General features: G+C 39.2%; 1 protein-coding gene across 3 annotated transcripts; it reads left to right on the top strand.

The window, feature by feature from the left end:
- Window positions 1–1,581: 1,581 nt before the first annotated feature.
- On the top strand, window positions 1,582–7,812 carry fgf17 (fibroblast growth factor 17). Of its 3 annotated transcripts, none has more exons than XM_051904118.1 (5): window positions 1,582–1,999; window positions 2,389–2,425; window positions 3,006–3,150; window positions 3,739–3,845; window positions 7,159–7,812. In XM_051904118.1, the coding sequence occupies exons 1-5, from the start codon at window positions 1,968–1,970 to the stop codon at window positions 7,447–7,449; spliced, it is 612 nt and encodes a 203-aa protein (XP_051760078.1). In that variant the 5' UTR covers window positions 1,582–1,967; the 3' UTR covers window positions 7,450–7,812. The 3 variants fall into 3 exon arrangements, with proteins under 3 accessions (XP_051760078.1, XP_051760077.1, XP_051760076.1); XM_051904117.1 differs by having other exon boundaries at window positions 3,003–3,150; XM_051904116.1 differs by having other exon boundaries at window positions 1,586–1,999; window positions 2,970–3,150.
- Window positions 7,813–18,742: the final 10,930 nt, after the last annotated feature.

The following is an 18,742-nucleotide window of genomic DNA, read 5'->3' as shown; positions in this document are numbered from 1 at the left end:
TCACGTCCACGTCTGTCACCATCCACACGTCCTGATTTTGCAGAGTTAGACGCGTTCCTGGGTCAACATATTTTGTTGATCCTGGAACAACATTCCTGTCTGAAAATTTAATTCTAACCATATCTCTACCCCTAAACCTAACCCTACCCATAAGTTATTCCTAAAATCAGAGGGAAATGATAGGTGAATAACGCTGATGTAGAAGCACCTAACCCTGGTTGTAAACCTAAACTTGACATAAACTGTAAACTTGTCCCTCAAATATGATTGGTTGATTGGAATGTTGATCTAGGATCATGTTGTACTTGCTGAAATCAGGTTCTGCGTCAAGGTCCATCCTGCCTAGTCAGGTGGACAGTTAACACATTTAAATTCATTAAACAAGTTAGACCTTTAATACAAATGGCCTAGATGTGATAAAATAGAAGCATCTAAAATTCTATACACTTTCTATAAATAAATATACTCACAGCAGTGGTTCTCGACTGGTGGGTCATGATCCATGTTGCAGATAGCCATGGAGAGAAAAAACATTAATAAATGAAAAACGTTAAATGCAAATAAGTGCACAGGATAGCAAAAAATTAGGCTCACTGACTTTTAAAAAAGAACGAAAATGCTTTCCATATCGTCTGTTTTTGATATGCAAGGTGTACATCCAATAAAAGACATACTTCAGCATATTTTGGCCCAAACTTTAGTGCATCCAATCAAACTTGTATTTTCACAGTATTTCATTTGTTAGCCCATATTGACTAGACAAATTATATGCCAACATGGGCAGGTCAGAGACAAAAATTAAAGTAAAATACATAACATACTACATTAAATATGGGTTTGGTTGGTTCACTACCTGATAACCAATCTGAGTTCTGAAGCAAAATCCAGAAACACTGATTTACAGTATATAGCTAATCCTTGAGTTTCACTCTTCTAGGGGTGGAAAAGTTCACACAAATTTTCATTTGAGGGAACCAAGTGGCGGCTCTGCTATGGTCACACTTGCAAGACAGCACTAATTGCCGTGATGCAACTTAACTATGCGTCGGAAAGCGAGCATCCTGTTGACGTTATATCGTTAGTGCTTGATGTTGATTCTGCAGGAGCTAACAAAAGCCCACTGGAGTCCTGTGATTAAAGGCTGCCATTGTTGTCTCATTAGAGCTGCCAGGTTAGCAAAAGGTGTGAGCCGCGGCCCCTTCATGGGGATAGACCAACATTGAGATGGGCCCTAACAAACATCAGGCGGCACACCCCTTTCTGAGGGAACCTCAAAGCTTTAAATACAGAGGATGATCTGAATACATCACAGTTCATTTGGAAAGATTAATCATCCATCAGATGGGAGCTTGGGTGAAACTGGGAGACACCAGGAACCATATAAGACAACTGTAGGTTGTGAGTGGAGTGCCATGTGGATAGTCACATGGTCTCTTGGTGAAGTTAGTGATTTGGTTTATTTACATAGCCTACTGTAGATGTTAGAAACACCTCCACATGTTCATCTAACTGAACACAGCAAGGTCGGGGGATTTTTCTTAAGTGCAGGAGTCTCTGAATGGGTGCAACGCACATGGGAGGGATCTTGACGTCTATCATTCTGGCGCAGTGAGGGATCCAGACGCGCAGAGCGCACTGCGCCTCTCCACGAGTGACAGTGCCAACACAACATCAAGAGCACTCTGGACACACAGCACCATTAGAATGAAAACTCTGTGATTGCTATCAAACATATGATGGAACTCCATAATCTTCTGGACTATATGTGGATCGGTCTTTTCCTAATCGGATTTATCCGCGCATGTGTTTGCGGAGACGCGCATCTGAGGGGCTTTTAAAGATCTAGCGCTCCCGCAGTCTTTATACTGGCGTATGGATTTGACTCAGCTCATTTAATCAGGAGATCACAGCGAGCTGGATTATCATTCAGCACAACCCTGGATACAACATTACTTTGCGTTTACACAATGTATGGAATAAATCAGCGCTGCTTATACATGTGAGTATTGATATTTAGCGATATATAGACCTTTAATCTTAAAAGTTAAGGTTGCAGATAGATATTTTAGATGTTAATGCTCTAGAAGAATATTTTTAGATTTTGAAAAAAACTTTGGAAATGTTTTGTTTTGGTGCATCGGAAAAGTGTTTTAATCTTCAAAGAACCATACAACCAACTCAAGAACCATATATAGTGAAAATGTGATTCTTTTCTATTTAATTTTTGATAATAAGTCGTTTTTGCTGAACTGAAAATAACGTTAGAGAACTACTATTTTTATGGGTATTATGTATTTATGTGATATAGGCAATAATCTAATTTTCATTATATAATGCTAATAGCATATTGTCTAACTTTTCTCACTTTTGATTTGTTTTACTTTGCAGCTCTTTTCACTTCTTCGTGGTGTGGTGTCACGCGCAGGTAAATATTTATTAAATTTTATTTTGTTTGTGTTCGTTTTTTAGTAGCCTAATAAGCTATAACGTTTCATATAAATTGCATACTTATGGAAATAACATTTAGTTTAAATTTAGTAGTGGTTCTCGAGCTTTTTGACTTTGAAACTTGATCATTCTATGCTTCAGAATCGATCAAAAGTTTTAATAACTGTAGCCTAATGTATGTTCTTCATTAAAACAGCGTGTTGGTGGGGCATATTAAATAAATTCAGTTTACTACATGTCGGACGATTTTTAGCTTTCTAATTAGCATCGATTAACTCGTTTTAAATAATTTTAAGTTTGCTGAGGCCCTCTAGTGGGCCCCGGGTCCCTATCTGAGAACCACTGCACTAGAGCAGATGAGCCTAAATCATTTTCTATCGCATATATCAGTCACGCAGCGGTTATACAGACCTAGAGTTAGATTAGTGCTCTTGCTGGCATTTACAAAACGAAGAAGGTTTTCTATTCCAGCAACAGAGAGAGAGATATATGTGATCTTATTTTCCCTTTGCACCGAAAAGGGGGAGAAGAATCACCCTTCTCCTAATTTTAAGCAGTATGTGAGGGAACAGGGCTCACTGACGGACCAGCTGAGCCGGCGGCAGGTTCGAGTCTACCAGCTGTACAGCCGAACCAGCGGCCGACACGTGCAGATCCAGGGCAAGAGAGTGAGCGCCACCGCCGAGGACGGGAACACTTTCGGTGAGTCGCTCATTCATTCACACTAATTAACTCACGTTAGGTTTCGGTGCAGATAGGGCTGTTTTCGCTGCTGATTGGTTTATTGGCTGAAAAGGGACTTGCTGATAGTTCAAAAGACATTTCTTTGCTTAATCGTTTCCCCTTTGTGTTGATTAGGATGTGATAATTTGCTTCAAACAGCAAGGGGAAATGAGACTGATTTGACTCGAGTCATCTTGAAAACCATGATATTGCACTATGCATATAACTAAATTATAAATATACTTGAAATCTTAAAAATATTGATTAATAGGCTACATTACATTAAAATCTTTCTTTCTTTCTTTCCATAAATTATTTCATATTAACCTAAAAAAATAAATAATAATAATTATATCTCAGGCGCTTCATCTGGACTGGATCAGCTTATTTACATTGGTTTACGTCATGAAAAGTGACTTTAGGTCAGGTAGAATTACTTTTACTCAAAAATGTTGAACTAAATTTGGTACGTTTTCATTATGATTTCGGTATAGTCATATATATAATATTTATAAATGGCTGAATCTATCCTATTTTGTTTGGTTTAACACTTGTGCTGCATTACAGCCAGACTTTACGTGGAGACGGACACCTTCGGAAGTCGTGTTCGGATCAAAGGAGCAGAGAGCGGCAGATACCTCTGTATGAACCGCAGGGGGAAACTCGTGGGCAAGGTATGTATTCATCATCTTGCTTGGAGATTTCTCTGGAAAATATATTTAATTTTGTTGGGGCAAGTGTATTTTGAACTTCCCAAAAGTGTTTTTCTAAAGCATGACATCGACACAACCATCCAATCAATTCCCCATGGACAAAATCAAGCCCCGCCCTACATTTGTTCTTGTTCGAGAAGCTGTGGATATACAGTAGTGGCTAAAAGTGACATCTGGAGAGGATATTTGTTTTTAATGACCCTACAAGTTCCATTAAACCATCAAAATATGAGGAAAATATTTTATATTTTTAAATATTTTAAATATGAAGGAACAAAACACTAAACTTGGTATTTATCTGACAAAATTATTTGGTGTAAAAGGCAAACTACAGCTACAGGTTTGATGTTACTATGCAAAAAGATGCAAATAAACAAAAAGCTGACAGGAAAAATAAAACATTGACTACAGCATAATCAGTTATTAAAGGGTTAGTTCACCCAAAATTTCTGTCATTAATTACTCACCCTCATGTCATTCCACACCTGTAAGACCTTCGTTAATCTTCAGAACACAAATTAAAATATTTTTGATGAAATCCGAGTTTTTTTTATCCTTCATTGAAAGCAATTACCACATTCAAGGTCCAGAAAGGTACTAAAGACATTGTTAAAACAGTCATGCGACTGCAGTGGTTCAACCTTAATGTTATGAAGAGACGAGAATATTTTTTGTGCACAAAAACAAAACAAAAATAACAACTTTATTCAACAATTTTTCCTCTTCCTTGTCAGTCTGTTATGCAGTTGGCGCAGTGCTGCGTTTCTGTGTTTATGTCAGAACGCCGACTCATTATTGGCCGGATCCTGTGTCAGCATCACACGCATGCGTTGTGCTGGTCATGTGATCAGCGTCAGCCAATACTGAGTCGTTGTTCGGACGTAGAACCTAGAAGTGCAGCAATGAAAATAGCGTATCTGAATGACAGGGGAGAGACGAATTTGTTGAATAAAGTTGTTAATTTTGATTTGTTTTTGCGCACAAAAAATATTTTCATCACTTCATAACATTAAGGTTGAACCACTGCAGTCACATGACTGTTTTAACGATGTCTTTAGTACCTTTCTGGACCTTGAATGTGCTTTCAACGGAGGATAAAAAACCTCTTAGATTTAAAAAAAACTATCTTAATTTGTGTTCTGAAGATGAATGAAGGTCTTACAGGTGTGGAACGACATGAGGGTGAGTAATTAATGACAGAAATTTCATTTTTGGGTGAACTATCCCTTTAATATTTCGTTGGTTCCCTCTTGTTTTTGCATGTGTTCATAATTTCTTTGTATGACAGCCTGGCCAAAAATTATGTTTCATTGCATTTTCACAAATAAAACAATTGACTCCAAGCACAACTACACAATATGCTTGCAACATTTTTAATAATATTTGAATAAAGGGTGAAGATGTTAATTTTCCTTTAGGTCAGACATCAATTTTAGCCTCTGCTGTGTGTCACAATAGGGGGGAAAAAAGACTATTTAAAATACAGATCTGTCGCTATCTGCCCACCCTCAAGTCGCTCCAAACTCTTCCTGTGAAATACAAAAAGAGTTAACAAAATGCCAAAGCTGCTCTTTTCCATACAAAAATTCCTGCAAACATCGGGACGGGTGAAGCAGAGCAGGACATGTAGATCAGCAGCTAGACAGTGTGAACGGCATCGAAGCTCAGCGTACGTCAGCCTGGGAATCGACTGCCAGGCTCTAGAGGAAACGGCTTTCACACCCATTCTGTGTTTAGTCAGATGTCAGGCCACTTCTTCCTTCACGGAAGTGGAAAAAATGTCTATGGATCTGCCATGAGACAAAGTGCTGGGACAACTAGATGGAGACAGTGAGAGCATCAGGGCGGCCCTGAGCGGTGTTGAGAGATGAGGGCACAGACAATGAGTGTTCGACTGCCGGAGTCTTGCTTACATAAGATACAAGCCATTTAAAAACACTTTGGATTCCTCTTGGATGAAATATGAAACAAAGTAGTGAAACAAAGTCTGTCATATACATTATAAAAGCTGTTTTATTCTCCATGACCAGCGGTGACATGCTGACATAATAAACAAAAACGTTGGACATCCATACTGATAGCTGTCAATATGAAGTCCTACCCTTGTGAAAAATAAGTGCACTTAATTGTATTAATTTGTGCACTTGTAGTACTTGCAGATGTTTCTGAACACACTTAAATAACTTAAACTTAAGTAAAAAAAAAGCACTTTGTAATGATGTCAAATGAAAAGTTTTACTTAAAGTACATTTTAAATGATCTTTTCATCATGCTTTGAAGAAGCACACTTTTTTGATGTGTTAACTAACATACTAAAACACATGTAAAGCACTCAATTATAATTTTAACTGTAGTGTAGTGTTTTATTATGTTATTTAAAGTTAATACATTTTAAATGTACTAAATTGCAACTTCATTATTACAAATATGTATTTACAAGTATATTTAAATACATGTGATACAAGTTTCAATAGAAATTACTTTAAATTGTAGTAAAATTTTTAGACAACAGAAGTAATTATGAAATTACATATATAGAGTCTAATTTAAAAAGCAAAGTCTAGCAATCTAATCTTCAACTAACTGAATTAAATATAAATTTAAACTACACACTGTAAAAAAGCCATAAAAATAGAGCACAATGTATTGTATATAAAGGAATTTTCCATATTATTTCTTTTTACAGGTGTTTTACCTGTATTTTGAATTATGCATTTCTTTGTTGTATTTTAGGGTTAACAGAAATTTCCATAAAATTAGTGGAAAATGTCCTGGAAGAAAATTACCAGTACATTTTCCATTTTAATTCTTTTTACAGTGTAATACATTGTCATTTAATTGCAAATAACACGCAATTAAGTGTCTGAAAAGTTCGGACAGTTCAGTTTGCATTATAATTACTATAATTACTGAATTTTATAATACAGATTCAATTAATTATCAAATCACTTGATGAAAACGGAACAAGAACAAATGTAGGGCGGGGTTTGATTTTGTCCGTGGGGAATTGATTGGATGGTTGTGGTTTGCTATTGGTGGATCTCATGTGAGTGACAAGTTGCCCCGCCCTCGTCATCAGAGAAGAGAAGAGATGCTGCAAGAGGGAGGGGAAGTTAATTTAATAGGCACATGAATTTAAAAAATAATAATGATGCGCACTGATAAATCATTTAGAATAAATACTGCAATATTTCATTAAAAAAACAAGAATTGTCCATTTTGATTTCATGGTGACTTTAAAGTTCTGTGAAATAACACTGTCTCTTTTTCACAGCCCAATGGCAGGGGAAGGGACTGCATCTTCACAGAGATCGTTCTGGAGAACAACTACACTGCTTTCCAGAACGCTAAATATGAAGGCTGGTACGTGGCCTTCAGCAGAAAGGGTCGGCCCATCAAGGCTTCCAAAACCAGGGAGAACCAGCGGGAAGTTCACTTCATCAAGCGCCTCCACAAAGGTCCTCTTCCCTTCCCCAACTCGGACCAACCCAAACACTTTGAGTTCATCAGCTTCCCACCGACCCGACGGGCTAAACGCAACAGAAAAGCCCACTCCGCTTCCTAACACCAACACTTCCACAAACTCACGGACTATTTTCCTGTTAATACTAAGAAGAGGCAGCTTTATTTTTATATATTTTCGTACTTAATGGACTTGATAAAGCCAACAACACTGAATGGATGCTCATTGTAAAGGGGTGACTTGTAAATATGGTAAAAGAGAATGTATATATTTAATAAGCTGGTATTTGTATGTGTGTTGTGTGAGCATTTTGTAAAGACTTTATGATGATATGCTCAATATTAAACACAATAAAAGAGCCATTTCCTCTTAAGGGGAATATTAATGTAAAATGAAATATGAATCACCTTCGGTTTTACATCATACCTCATGTGTCTGAAATAGAAAAATAAATATGAGTCTCCAGCTAATTCTCATTACTGATTTGCTAACGGCTCCTGTACTTTTAGCAACAAATGAGAAATAGCAGCACAAACTGTTAAAAGTTTGGGGTCAGAAAGAAATTAATGATTTTTATTCAGCAAAGATGCATTAAATTGTTTTTTTTTTTTTTTTTTTTTAAAGTGACAGTAAAGACATGTTTCAAAAGATTCCTATTTTAAATAAATAGCTATAATAAAATACATTTTTAAACATCTGTTCTTTTGAACTTTCTATTCATCAAAGAATTCAGAAAAAAAAAAAAAAATATATATATATATATATATATATATTTATCATGGTTTCCACAAAAATATGAAGCAGCACAACTGTTTTCAGCCTTGCTATGTTTCTTGAGCATCAAATCATCATATTAGAATGATTTCTAAAGGATCATGTGACCCTGAAGACTGGAGTAATGATGCTGTTTGATCACATGAATAAATTGCATTTGAACATATATTCTCTGCTGCCACCTGCAGTCCTGCTACTGCCACTGCAGACATTCAAGAGTACAAGGACTGTGAAAGAATATCGTGCACACCTGATCTTCAGCCTGTGCTGTTCTTGTGTCAGACTTATGGGATGAAATTAGACTCAAAATAATTAACAAATGCGTGCAATTTGTACGGATCCACAAATGCAGATCTTGTTGCATGCACAAATTCTGACCTACATTATTACAAAATCGAAGTTTTGTATGTCTCTATTTGTACGAAATGCTGCACATTCATGTAGTTCTTGAATATACAAGTTGTAAAGTGTTAGTTTAAATGTAGTAACACACATTTGTGTAGTTGTGCACACATTAATAATTAGCACAAGGCTTATTCATTGGTAGTTGTTTGTGTGTGGGTTGTGAAATCCTTGAAAATGCAGAAAAAAAGTCTCAAAATCCAAATGAATCAAATGAGATTGACTCGCGTGTCACCTGATCCATCTTCTTTGTTACATGCGCATATTATGATACACTAATACAAAAGAAAATACTTGTATCTTGTATTCACAAAAAAATGTCTATTTGTACAAATTGCTGCACATTCATATAATTCAGAATTTTGCACACACAAGGCATTTGGTTGTGGATAGTAAAACATATCTGCAGCATTTATCAAGTTCATGGATAATTGTGAATGCATTTGTTAATCATTTTGAGTCTAATTTCATCCCATACAGACTCTGCACTTACTTAGAGTTTATTACATAAGTTTATGTGTGCTCTTAAAGTAAAGACATGTATCATCAGTAACAACATTCTGTCCTGCTGTCTTAACATAGGTGATTTTGATATGATTTTCTTGTATATTCTGCATTATCTGGAGTGAAAGTGTCGTTAAATACTGTATAGGTCAGGGGCGTTTCCTCCGAGGAGGCAAGGGAGGCAGTGCCTCCTCAAAAAAAAAAAAAATAGGATGAGAAAATAATCCATATTACATATAAAACAACACAAATATTACAAATTATGTCATTAAAAAGAGCGCAAGTCACTCATATTTTATAATGAACACTGCCCAACAGCGACACCCGCAGGTAAAGTTACACAGGAGTCATGCCTCCCTTTACTCTCATAGAAAACCATCAGACCCCCTATAGCATGCGGTGGGTTTTGTGGGGGGTAATTGAGAATGAATGGGGGAAAGTCACGTGAGGGGAGGCAATGTCTCCGTCGCGCTATGATTGGATGTAATTGGTTATGATTGGATATGATTGGTTTGTGTGATAAATCCCGCCTCTTGTAGACGTGCACGTTTCGCGCGTCAGTTTGAATGAACAAATGATGGCGTCAATGGGAAGACTAATTGAAAAGTAAGTAAACAGATCACCCAGATAGATATCACCGCTTTATGTCACATCAAAATCAAACTTGAAATGGACTGAAAACACGATGACTGCGGGGTTTTTAGTGCAATCAGCTTGGTGAAATTAAAAATACAATTCGTGTCTGTGACAGACGGTGTTTACGGAGCATGACTGATGATCCAAAATAGCCTAAGTTGACTATTAAAAAGAAAAACCTCAAATAAAATATATTGTTTAAATTATTATTGCCTTTAGTTATTATTTTGGAATGAATGTAGAAATGCTTAAAACACTAACTTGATGAGATTGACTTGGTTTTGATCAATAGAACATTTATTACAATACATTGTTAATGTAAAATTACAAAATAGAATTGTATTTGTTTTTTTTGTTTTTTTTAAAGTAATGTTCATTTAACAAGGAAGATGTGTCAATGTTAAGAGTAATGCACGTGAATTTACATTGATTCATAAATAAATAAAAAATTTGCCTGCTCATTTCAGAACACCACTGCACCCACTGGTATAGGTCTAGTTTAAATGTTGAGATTAAAGCCATGACTCATCATATATTGAAAGCAACATTGCAGCAGATTTAGTTGTTAAAATCTTTTCCCACATAGTGCAGTCTCTCTTTATTTATGACCATCTGTTTATGTAATCCTGCATTTGCCATTTTCAACAATATCATGTGAGCTTTAAGTATGAGACTATACAATATCTACTATCCTTCACTGATTTCTGTATTGATTCTGACAGATGGTGCTATTCCTATAGTACACATCTATACGAGATCAGCATACTTAATTCATTCATCAGGCTGTTCATATTCATAAGCTTTAATGTTTAGCCTGTATAATCACAGAGCAGCTGAGAGCAGATATCAGTCCTGAAGCCTTCTGATCCACTGAAAAGACCAATATAATTACAATATTATCCCAAGTAATAGATCTGGCAACAAAAGCAGACATGAGTATTAAATATAAATGTTATTTATTTAGTGGTTAATAGTATTCCTCTCTGTGCCATGAAGCATCTTATCATTTAGTTTGTTTTAGAATTTAATACATACTGGTCAAAAGATATTTTTAAGAAATCTCTTACTCACCAAAGCTGCATTTATTTGATCCAAAATACAGTAAAAACTGTAAATATTGCAAAATATTATTACAATGTGAAATAACTGTTTTCTATGTGAATATATTGTAAAATGTAATTTATTCCTGTGATCAAAGCTGAATTTTCAGCATCATTACTCCAGTCTTCAGTGTCACATGATCCTTCAGAAACCATTCTAATATGATGATTTGATGATCAAGAAACATTTATGATTATTATCAATGAAAACATATCACAGTTTCCACAAAAATATATTTTAATATGAGTAGTGTTGAGGAGGTGAGGCAGTCTATCACTCCTCACTTCCTCGCTAGGGGGCAGTAGTTAACTATGTCACTAGAATAGATGAATAGAAAGTTCAGAAGAACAGCATTAATTTAAAATAGAAATCTTTTGTATCAATATACTCTAGCGTTCAAAGGTTTGGGGGTCAGTCTTTTTTTTTTTTTTAAGGAATTAATACTTTTATTCAGCAAGGATGTGTTAAATTGATAAAAAAGTGATAGAAAAGACTTATATTGTTAGAAAAGATTTCTATTTTGAATAAATGCTCTTCTTTTTAAAGGGTTAGTACTAACTGTAGTACTGTAGTTTAGTTAGTACTATATGTACTAAAAACATATTTAAATCAGTTCATGTGAGTACAGTGGTTCAATATTAATATTATAAAGCGACGAGAATATTTTTGGTGCGCCAAAAAAAACCCAAAATAACGACTTATATAGTGATGGCCGATTTCAAAACACTGCTTCAGGAAGCTTCGGAGCGTTATGAATCAGCGTGTCGAATCAGCGGTTCGGATCGCATGTCAAACCGCCAAACTGCTGAAATCACGTGACTTTGGCGCTCCGAACCGCTGATTCAACAGGCTGATTCATAACGCTCCGAAGCTTTATAATATTAATATTGAACCACTGTACTCACATGAACTGATTTAAATATGTTTTTAGTACCTTTATGGATCTTGAGAGAGGAAATGTCATTGCTCCCTATGTAGGCCTCACGGAGCCATCGGATTTAAACAAAAATATCTCAATTTGTGTTCCGAAGATCAACGACGATCTTACGGGTGTAAAACGGCACGAGTGTGAGTAATAAATGACAGAATTTTCATTTTTGGGTGAACTAACCCTTTAAGCTTTTTATTCATCAAATACTTCTGAAAAAAGTATCACAAGTTATAAAAAATATTAAGCAGCATGACTGTTTCCAACATTGATAATAAATCATCATATTAGAGTGATTTGTGAAGGATCATGTGACACTGAAGACTGGAGTAATGATGCTGAAAATTTTAAAGTATATTAAAATAGAAAACAGTTATTTTAAATCCTAATAATATTCCACAATATTACTGTTTTTACTGTATTTTTGATCAAATAAATGCAGCCTTGATGAGCAGAAGAGACTTCCTTCAAAAACATAAAAATAGTAATGTGTCCAAACTTTCGACCAGTATTGTATATATATATCTATCTATTAACCAAGACAGAGTGAGTGATAGCATGGTTTCACCATCCATATTCTGTTTAACAGAACTCTAACATACACGTCTGCCCTGAGAGATCGAGTCTAAACTCTAAACTCTCTTCACTGCACTGCATTACTCAGAGTTTGTAAATGCAGTGTCCCCTATAGCTGAGTCCAGCCCAGTTTAAACTGATCGGTGAGTCAAGCAAACACTTAACTTCTGTTTCATACAGGGCCTACTAAGAAAAGTGCTGTGGGTTTACAAAATGAAGAACTGCTATGAGATCAGTGAATGACTATGTAAGCTGTGGTGACAAGTCAAATTTCTCTGCGTTCTCTGTAGTGATCATTGTATATGCAGGGAAGAGACTCATATCCTCAGTCAGTTGAGTGTTTTAGTGTCTCTCTTCATCCAGTGTGTTGGTCTGTGAGTCTGTGATGAAGATCTGGTGGAGCATACAGTGGGAGTTCGACTCTCTCTCTCTCTCTCTCTCTCTCTCTCTCTCTCTCTGCATCTCATGGCAGCTTGTTTCCTTTCTTGCTTCTGCATGAACTCTTTTTCACTGTCATCTTCCTCTTTCAGGGGTGAGCTGGAGGCCCATCAACTAGTGTCTGTGTTTCTCTGCACCGTATCCTTGAGTCTCTCTCCCACACTTGCACGCACAGTGGTTTGCTCCCATTTGTGTCGGGACAGCTGTAGTCTCCTCTGTAAAATGAACACTCAGAGAACAGAAGAAATCAAACTGACCCCACATAAATTATCATCACAATTGTATTGAGCAATCTGCTCTGCTCTTCCTTTTTTAGGAATTTTAGGAGTCTCTTCTGGTTGACAACAGAAGTTCCTCATTTCATTTGAATAAAGCAAGTTCTTCTTTGCAGAATGCAGGAAAGATAAATAATCCTCACAAATACTTCAGTGTGATGTATGGTAAAATGTCACAACTAAAATAAAAAAAAATTAAAAAATCTTTCTTTTAATTAAATCATAACTTTAACTTTGTTTAACTTAAGCCCTATTCTGACAGGATTAGAAGGGAAGAGTAATGTAATTTTACCACAGGACATCTGTAATATTAATGGCCAATTCGCCGTCACCTCCCTGTCGTCATGTGCATATTACGTTGTTCCTGTGCGTATTACATTGTTTCACGCACGCAAACACACACACACGCACATATATATATATATATATATATATATTAGGGCTGTCACGATATTAGATTTTTCACACCACGGTTATTGTGGCTAAAAGAATTCACAATATCGATATTTATATCGATATCAGATTTATTAATTTTTAATTTAAATAAATTTTTACTTTGTTTATTTAGTTTTTCTTTTTCAGGGTTGCTGCACATTTTTTAAAGTCAAATTTAAGGCTTTTTAAGCCCTTTTTAAGACCTGAAGAAATAAAAAATTAATACTAGCCTAGTAGCCTATACATTAGGGCTGTTACCAATCAAATAAAATCATTATCAACAAAATCCATCTTTGCAATACAGAGGTGACACAGGCATTAATATATTTATACAGCATTTACAATTTGTCTACATAAATTTAATTCAATATTTAAATATGGAATTATTTCCAATTTTAACTTTTTAATTAAAATGTACTTTAAATACGAAACTAAACTGCCAGTAGGGGGCAGCAAGTCACTGTCTTAATGAGTGAGTGAGTCATTCATTTAACCGATTTGTTCAAATGACTGATTTATTCAGGAAGGAAGCAAGTGAATCAGTTAATCATTAATTAAATGATTCGTTCAAAACAGTCAGTATAACTAAAACATTTCTGTCTGTTGCACAGCACTCTTGCTCGTGTGATATTGTACATCATATCATATGATATAAGTTAATGACAAAAACTCGTCGGGGCAAAAATGCCCGTGTATCTTGAATTTTGAGGGCATGACTGCATGCATAGCTACATCACACTGAGTAACGAGTAAAGAAAACGTGGTACTAAGAATCACCCTTTATTTAAATACATGAACACAGAAAATCGCTGTTAACAGGTTAATATAGCCTAACATTTCCCATTCCATGACTAAAATAATCGCAATTTACTCTCTGGAAAATGGTGTAATCTGCAGGGTGATGCACACGGAGGTGGGTAAAAAGGTTGGTGGTGTTGCCACCCTTCGCACTGACTGTAGCCAAGCAAATTCTGCAGAGTGTTTTCGTTAAAGCCGAAAAACTCCCATACTGTCGAGCTTACTTTATTTGGGTGTGGACAGAGCCTCTCGCTCTCCTGCTCAGACGACATGGTTCTTCTCGGAATAGAGTACCTCAGGGATGACGTGTTTTTGTAGGCCAACCCGGAAGTTAGCGGCGCACGGGTTCCCTCGATCGAAAGCCAATGCATTTTTCCCAATAGACTTTTGGAAAATCACAAAAAATAAGCTCTGTGTTTAACAAAGGGTTATGACACTTGCACATTTTGTCTATCAAGATAATCTTTATAAGTTAACACAACATTTATACATTTTGAAGCCTAGATAAAGTCGTCAGATATAAAAAGCTAATGGTAGGCTATAAACGGACTACAGCACACCATGGTTGCAGATCAACGTCACCACCACCAAGCTTCCTCAAACCTTATTTAAAAACATGCTCGCTGATTATGATCTGAGCTGTGTGTGAATACTTGTCCACGTTTTCATGAGAAATGCTGTCCAAATGTCCTGTTTGTCATGATGACGTCTAAAGTCCCCGCCAAAGGAAGTAGTCCCTTTTAGCAACTTGTTAGCAACCGCCGTTTTTAAGACACAATAAAGGTTTAAAAAAAAAAAAAAAAAAAAAAAAAAAAAAAAAAAAATCACAAGCAGGTTATTACTGGTGTGTTTTATGTCATAGATCAAAACAGGAAAATATTTAGAGGCTTTGTTAACCACAGACCTTATTTCAGGTGATTTAAAAAAAAAAAAAAAAAAATTCAATAAACCCACTGACTTCTGGGAGATGGAACCGGAAGTCCTAAACTGCTAACTCGCTTCCGGGTTTTGCCTACAAAAACACGTCATCCCTGAGGTACTCTGTAGCTACGCGCGCTGCCACCTGTGAGGTCAACCAGGTACTGGCGCTGGAGTATTTATGTGTCATGATATCATAAGAGTCCTATTCATTTTAAATATTGTGGTTATCGCCAATACCGTTATTGTAATGAAGGGCTGACAGCGTGAGGATCCATTTGCAGTTTCTTTATTGTGACAACAAAGCACAAGGCAGACAAGGGCAAGACAGTAGCAGTAACAGGGACAGGCTTGGGTCGAGGCAGGCGGCAGACAAACAGAAACTTACAACAGGCAGAGTTCAGGGCAGGCAGCAGACAAACGTAATCCAGGAAACAGGCAAGGTTCAAGGCAGGCGGCAGAGGTTCACAAATGATAAACAGTCCAATCGATAGCAAGGTAACAGTCCACAAGAAAACGCTCAGTAGTGATCACCGGGGCAAATCAAGACTTCGCAGTGTATGGATGCGTGTGTGCGTCTTAAATAGTGTGAGTGTGATGCAATGCAGGTGTGTGCAATCAGTCCCAGGAATGAGGGCCTATGGGTAACGAAGTCCACAAGGAAGTGACTCAGAACTCAGGTGATGGCTCCCTCCGGCGGCCGGGAGGAGGAGCCGCGGGAGCCGTATTCGTGACAGAGCCCCCCCCCCTGCGAGCGGCTCCAGACGCGAGGGAGTGGGCGCCGAGGTCTACCACGTGGACGAGGGGCCGGTCTCTCCGGATGCGTCCGATGGAACTCTTCGAAAAGAGATGGGTCCAGAATATCATCCCTGTTGACCCAAGATCGCTCCTCCGGGCCGTACCCCTCCCAGTCCACCAGATATTGTAGCCTTCCACCCCGGCGCCTGGAATCGAGCAGTTCTCGAACCTTATAAGCCTCCTCGCCTTCGATGATCAGGGGTGGGGGGTTGCGGGTCTCAGCTCCCACTGGCTCCTCTCTCGGACCCCCGGAGGGTTTCAGCAAGGATACATGGAAGGTGGGAGAAATACGATAATTAGCAGGCAAGTCGAGTCGAAATGATACAGGAGTGATTTGTTTAAGAATTTGAAAAGGCCCTACAAACCTGGGACTGAGCTTGCGGCATGGAAGTCGGAGGCGAAGATCCTTGGTGGACAGCCAGACCCACTGTCCCACGTAGTAGCGAGGATTGGGACGTCGATGCCGGTTTGCCTGAGTTTCCTGCCGCCTTACAGCGCGCTGGAGATGGTGGTGAGCCAGATCCCAGGTTTCCTCGCTACGACGCATCCACTCTGTGACTGAGGGCAGGTCAGAGGGTTGCCCTGACCAGGGGAAGAGAGGTGGCTGGAAGCCCAACACGCATTGGAAGGGTGTGATTCCGGTGGCAGGTTTCCGTAAGGAATTTTGAGCATACTCCGCCCACATTAAATATCGGCTCCAGTCAGCCTGGTTCTGATGGCAGTAAGTGCGGAGGAATCGTGTCAGCTCCTGATTTAAGCGTTCAGTCTGGCCGTTGGATTCGGGGTGGTACCCAGAGGTGAGGCTGATGTTAACGTTGAGCTGCTTGAAGAAAGCGGCCCAGACACGAGAGGTGAACTGAGGACCCCTGTCCGACACCTATGTCCTCCGGCAGGCCGTAGAAGCGAAAGACCGAGTTACACAGGAGTTCAGCGGTCTCCAGAGCTGTGGGTAGTTTGGGTAGTGGCAGTAAGCGGCATGCTTTGGAGAAGCGATCAACAACCGTGAGAATTGTGGTGTGACCCTGGGATTCGGGGAGATCAGTGACAAAGTCGATCGCGATGTGGGACCAAGGACGTTGGGGAATGGGAAGAGGTTGAAGCAGGCCGGCAGGAACTTGGTGTGAGGTTTTGGTGGTTTGACAGGCGATGCAGTTGTTGGTGAATTTGGTGACATCCGCTAGCATGGACTAACACCAGAACTGGTTTTGGAGAAGTTGCAATGTTGCTGTGATGCCTGGGTGGCCAGAACTCGGGAAATCATGGACTTGGTGGAGTAGTTTGTCCCTGAGCTGGATGGGGACGAAGGTGTGGTTTGGAGGGCACGCTACTGGAGGTGCGGTTTGCTCGTTGAGTTGTGAAATCTCCGTCATGACATCCCACTGTACCGGAGCGAGTAACAAGGTTTCAGGCAGAATGTTCTCAATACCCTCGCTGCGTCCTGTCTCCTCCGCTTGCCTTGATAGTGCGTCCGCCTTGACATTCTTGGAGCCGGGTCTGTAAGTAACCGTGGAAGCGCGTGAAGAACATTGCCCATCTTGCCTGTCGTGGATTTAAGCGTTTGGCTGAGCGCAGGTACTCCAAGTTTTTGTGGTCAGTGAGAATAGTGAACGGGTGTCTTGCCCCCTCCAGCCAATGGCGCCACTCCTCCAGCGCCGCCTTCATTGCGAGTAATTCTCGGTTGCCCACATCGTAGTTACGGTCTGCCGCTGACAGTTTGCGAGAGTAGAAGGCACAGGGGAACATCTTGGCTGGATTACCTTGCTTTTGGGAAAGGATTGCGCCAATGCCAGTACTGGAGGCGTCCACCTCCACGATGAAGGGAAGCTCGGGGTCTGGGTGACGTAGGATGGGTGCTGACGTAAAACGTTCCTTCAATTCCTGGAACGCACTTACTGCTTCAGGTGACCAGACGAGTCGAGAGGATTGGCGTTTCGTCATGGACGTTAGGGGAGCGGCAACCCCACTGAAGTTTCTGATGAACCGCCTGTAGAAATTGGCAAACCCCAGGAACCGCTGTAGCTCCTTCAGTGTGCGTGGTTGTGGCCATTCTAACACCGCCTTTACCTTGCTGTCGTCCATTGCCACTCCATCTCGACTGATGACGTAGCCCAAGAAGGATGTTGAGGTGCGGTGGAATTCACACTTTTCAGCCTTGGCATAAAGTTTGTGTTGTATCAGACGTTGCAGCACAGCTCGAACGTGTTGAATGTGTTCGTCGTAGGAGTTGGAATAAATGAGAATATCGTCTATGTACACGATGACCCAGCGGTTGAGCATATCTCGGAAGACATCGTTGATGAAGGATTGAAAGACTGAAGGACTGTTGGACAGGCCGAAGGGCATGACAAGGGTCTCGTAGTGGCCAGTGGCAGTGGAGAAAGCGGTCTTCCATTCATCACCCTCCCTGATGCGAATCAAATTGTATGCGCAGCGTAGATCCAGCTTGGTGAAGTATTTGGCTTTACGTAGTTGTTCGAGGGCTGCAGGGACCAATGGTAGCGGATAGCGGAATTTTACAGTGATGTCATTCAGACCGCGATAGTCAATGCAGGGCCGTAGGCCGCCGTCTTTCTTCTTAACAAAGAAGAACCCGGATGAAGCTGGTGATGTTGATGGCCGAATTAATCCTTTAGCCAGCTCCTCCTCGATGTACGATCTCATGGCTGCATCCTCGGGCTGTGACAAAGGGAATATCCTGCCCTTGGGCGGAGTGGTACCGGGTAATAGTTCGATTGCACAATCACTGGGACGATGAGGTGGTAGTTCCGTGGATTTGGACTTACTGAAAGCGATGGTCAGATCTGTGTATTCG

This window comes from Ctenopharyngodon idella, chromosome 8 (genome assembly GCF_019924925.1).
Source record: "Ctenopharyngodon idella isolate HZGC_01 chromosome 8, HZGC01, whole genome shotgun sequence".
NCBI classification, from domain to species: Eukaryota; Metazoa; Chordata; class Actinopteri; order Cypriniformes; family Xenocyprididae; genus Ctenopharyngodon; species Ctenopharyngodon idella.
Note: the sequence above shows the minus strand (reverse complement) of the source record. Positions and strands in the feature narration are given on the sequence as shown.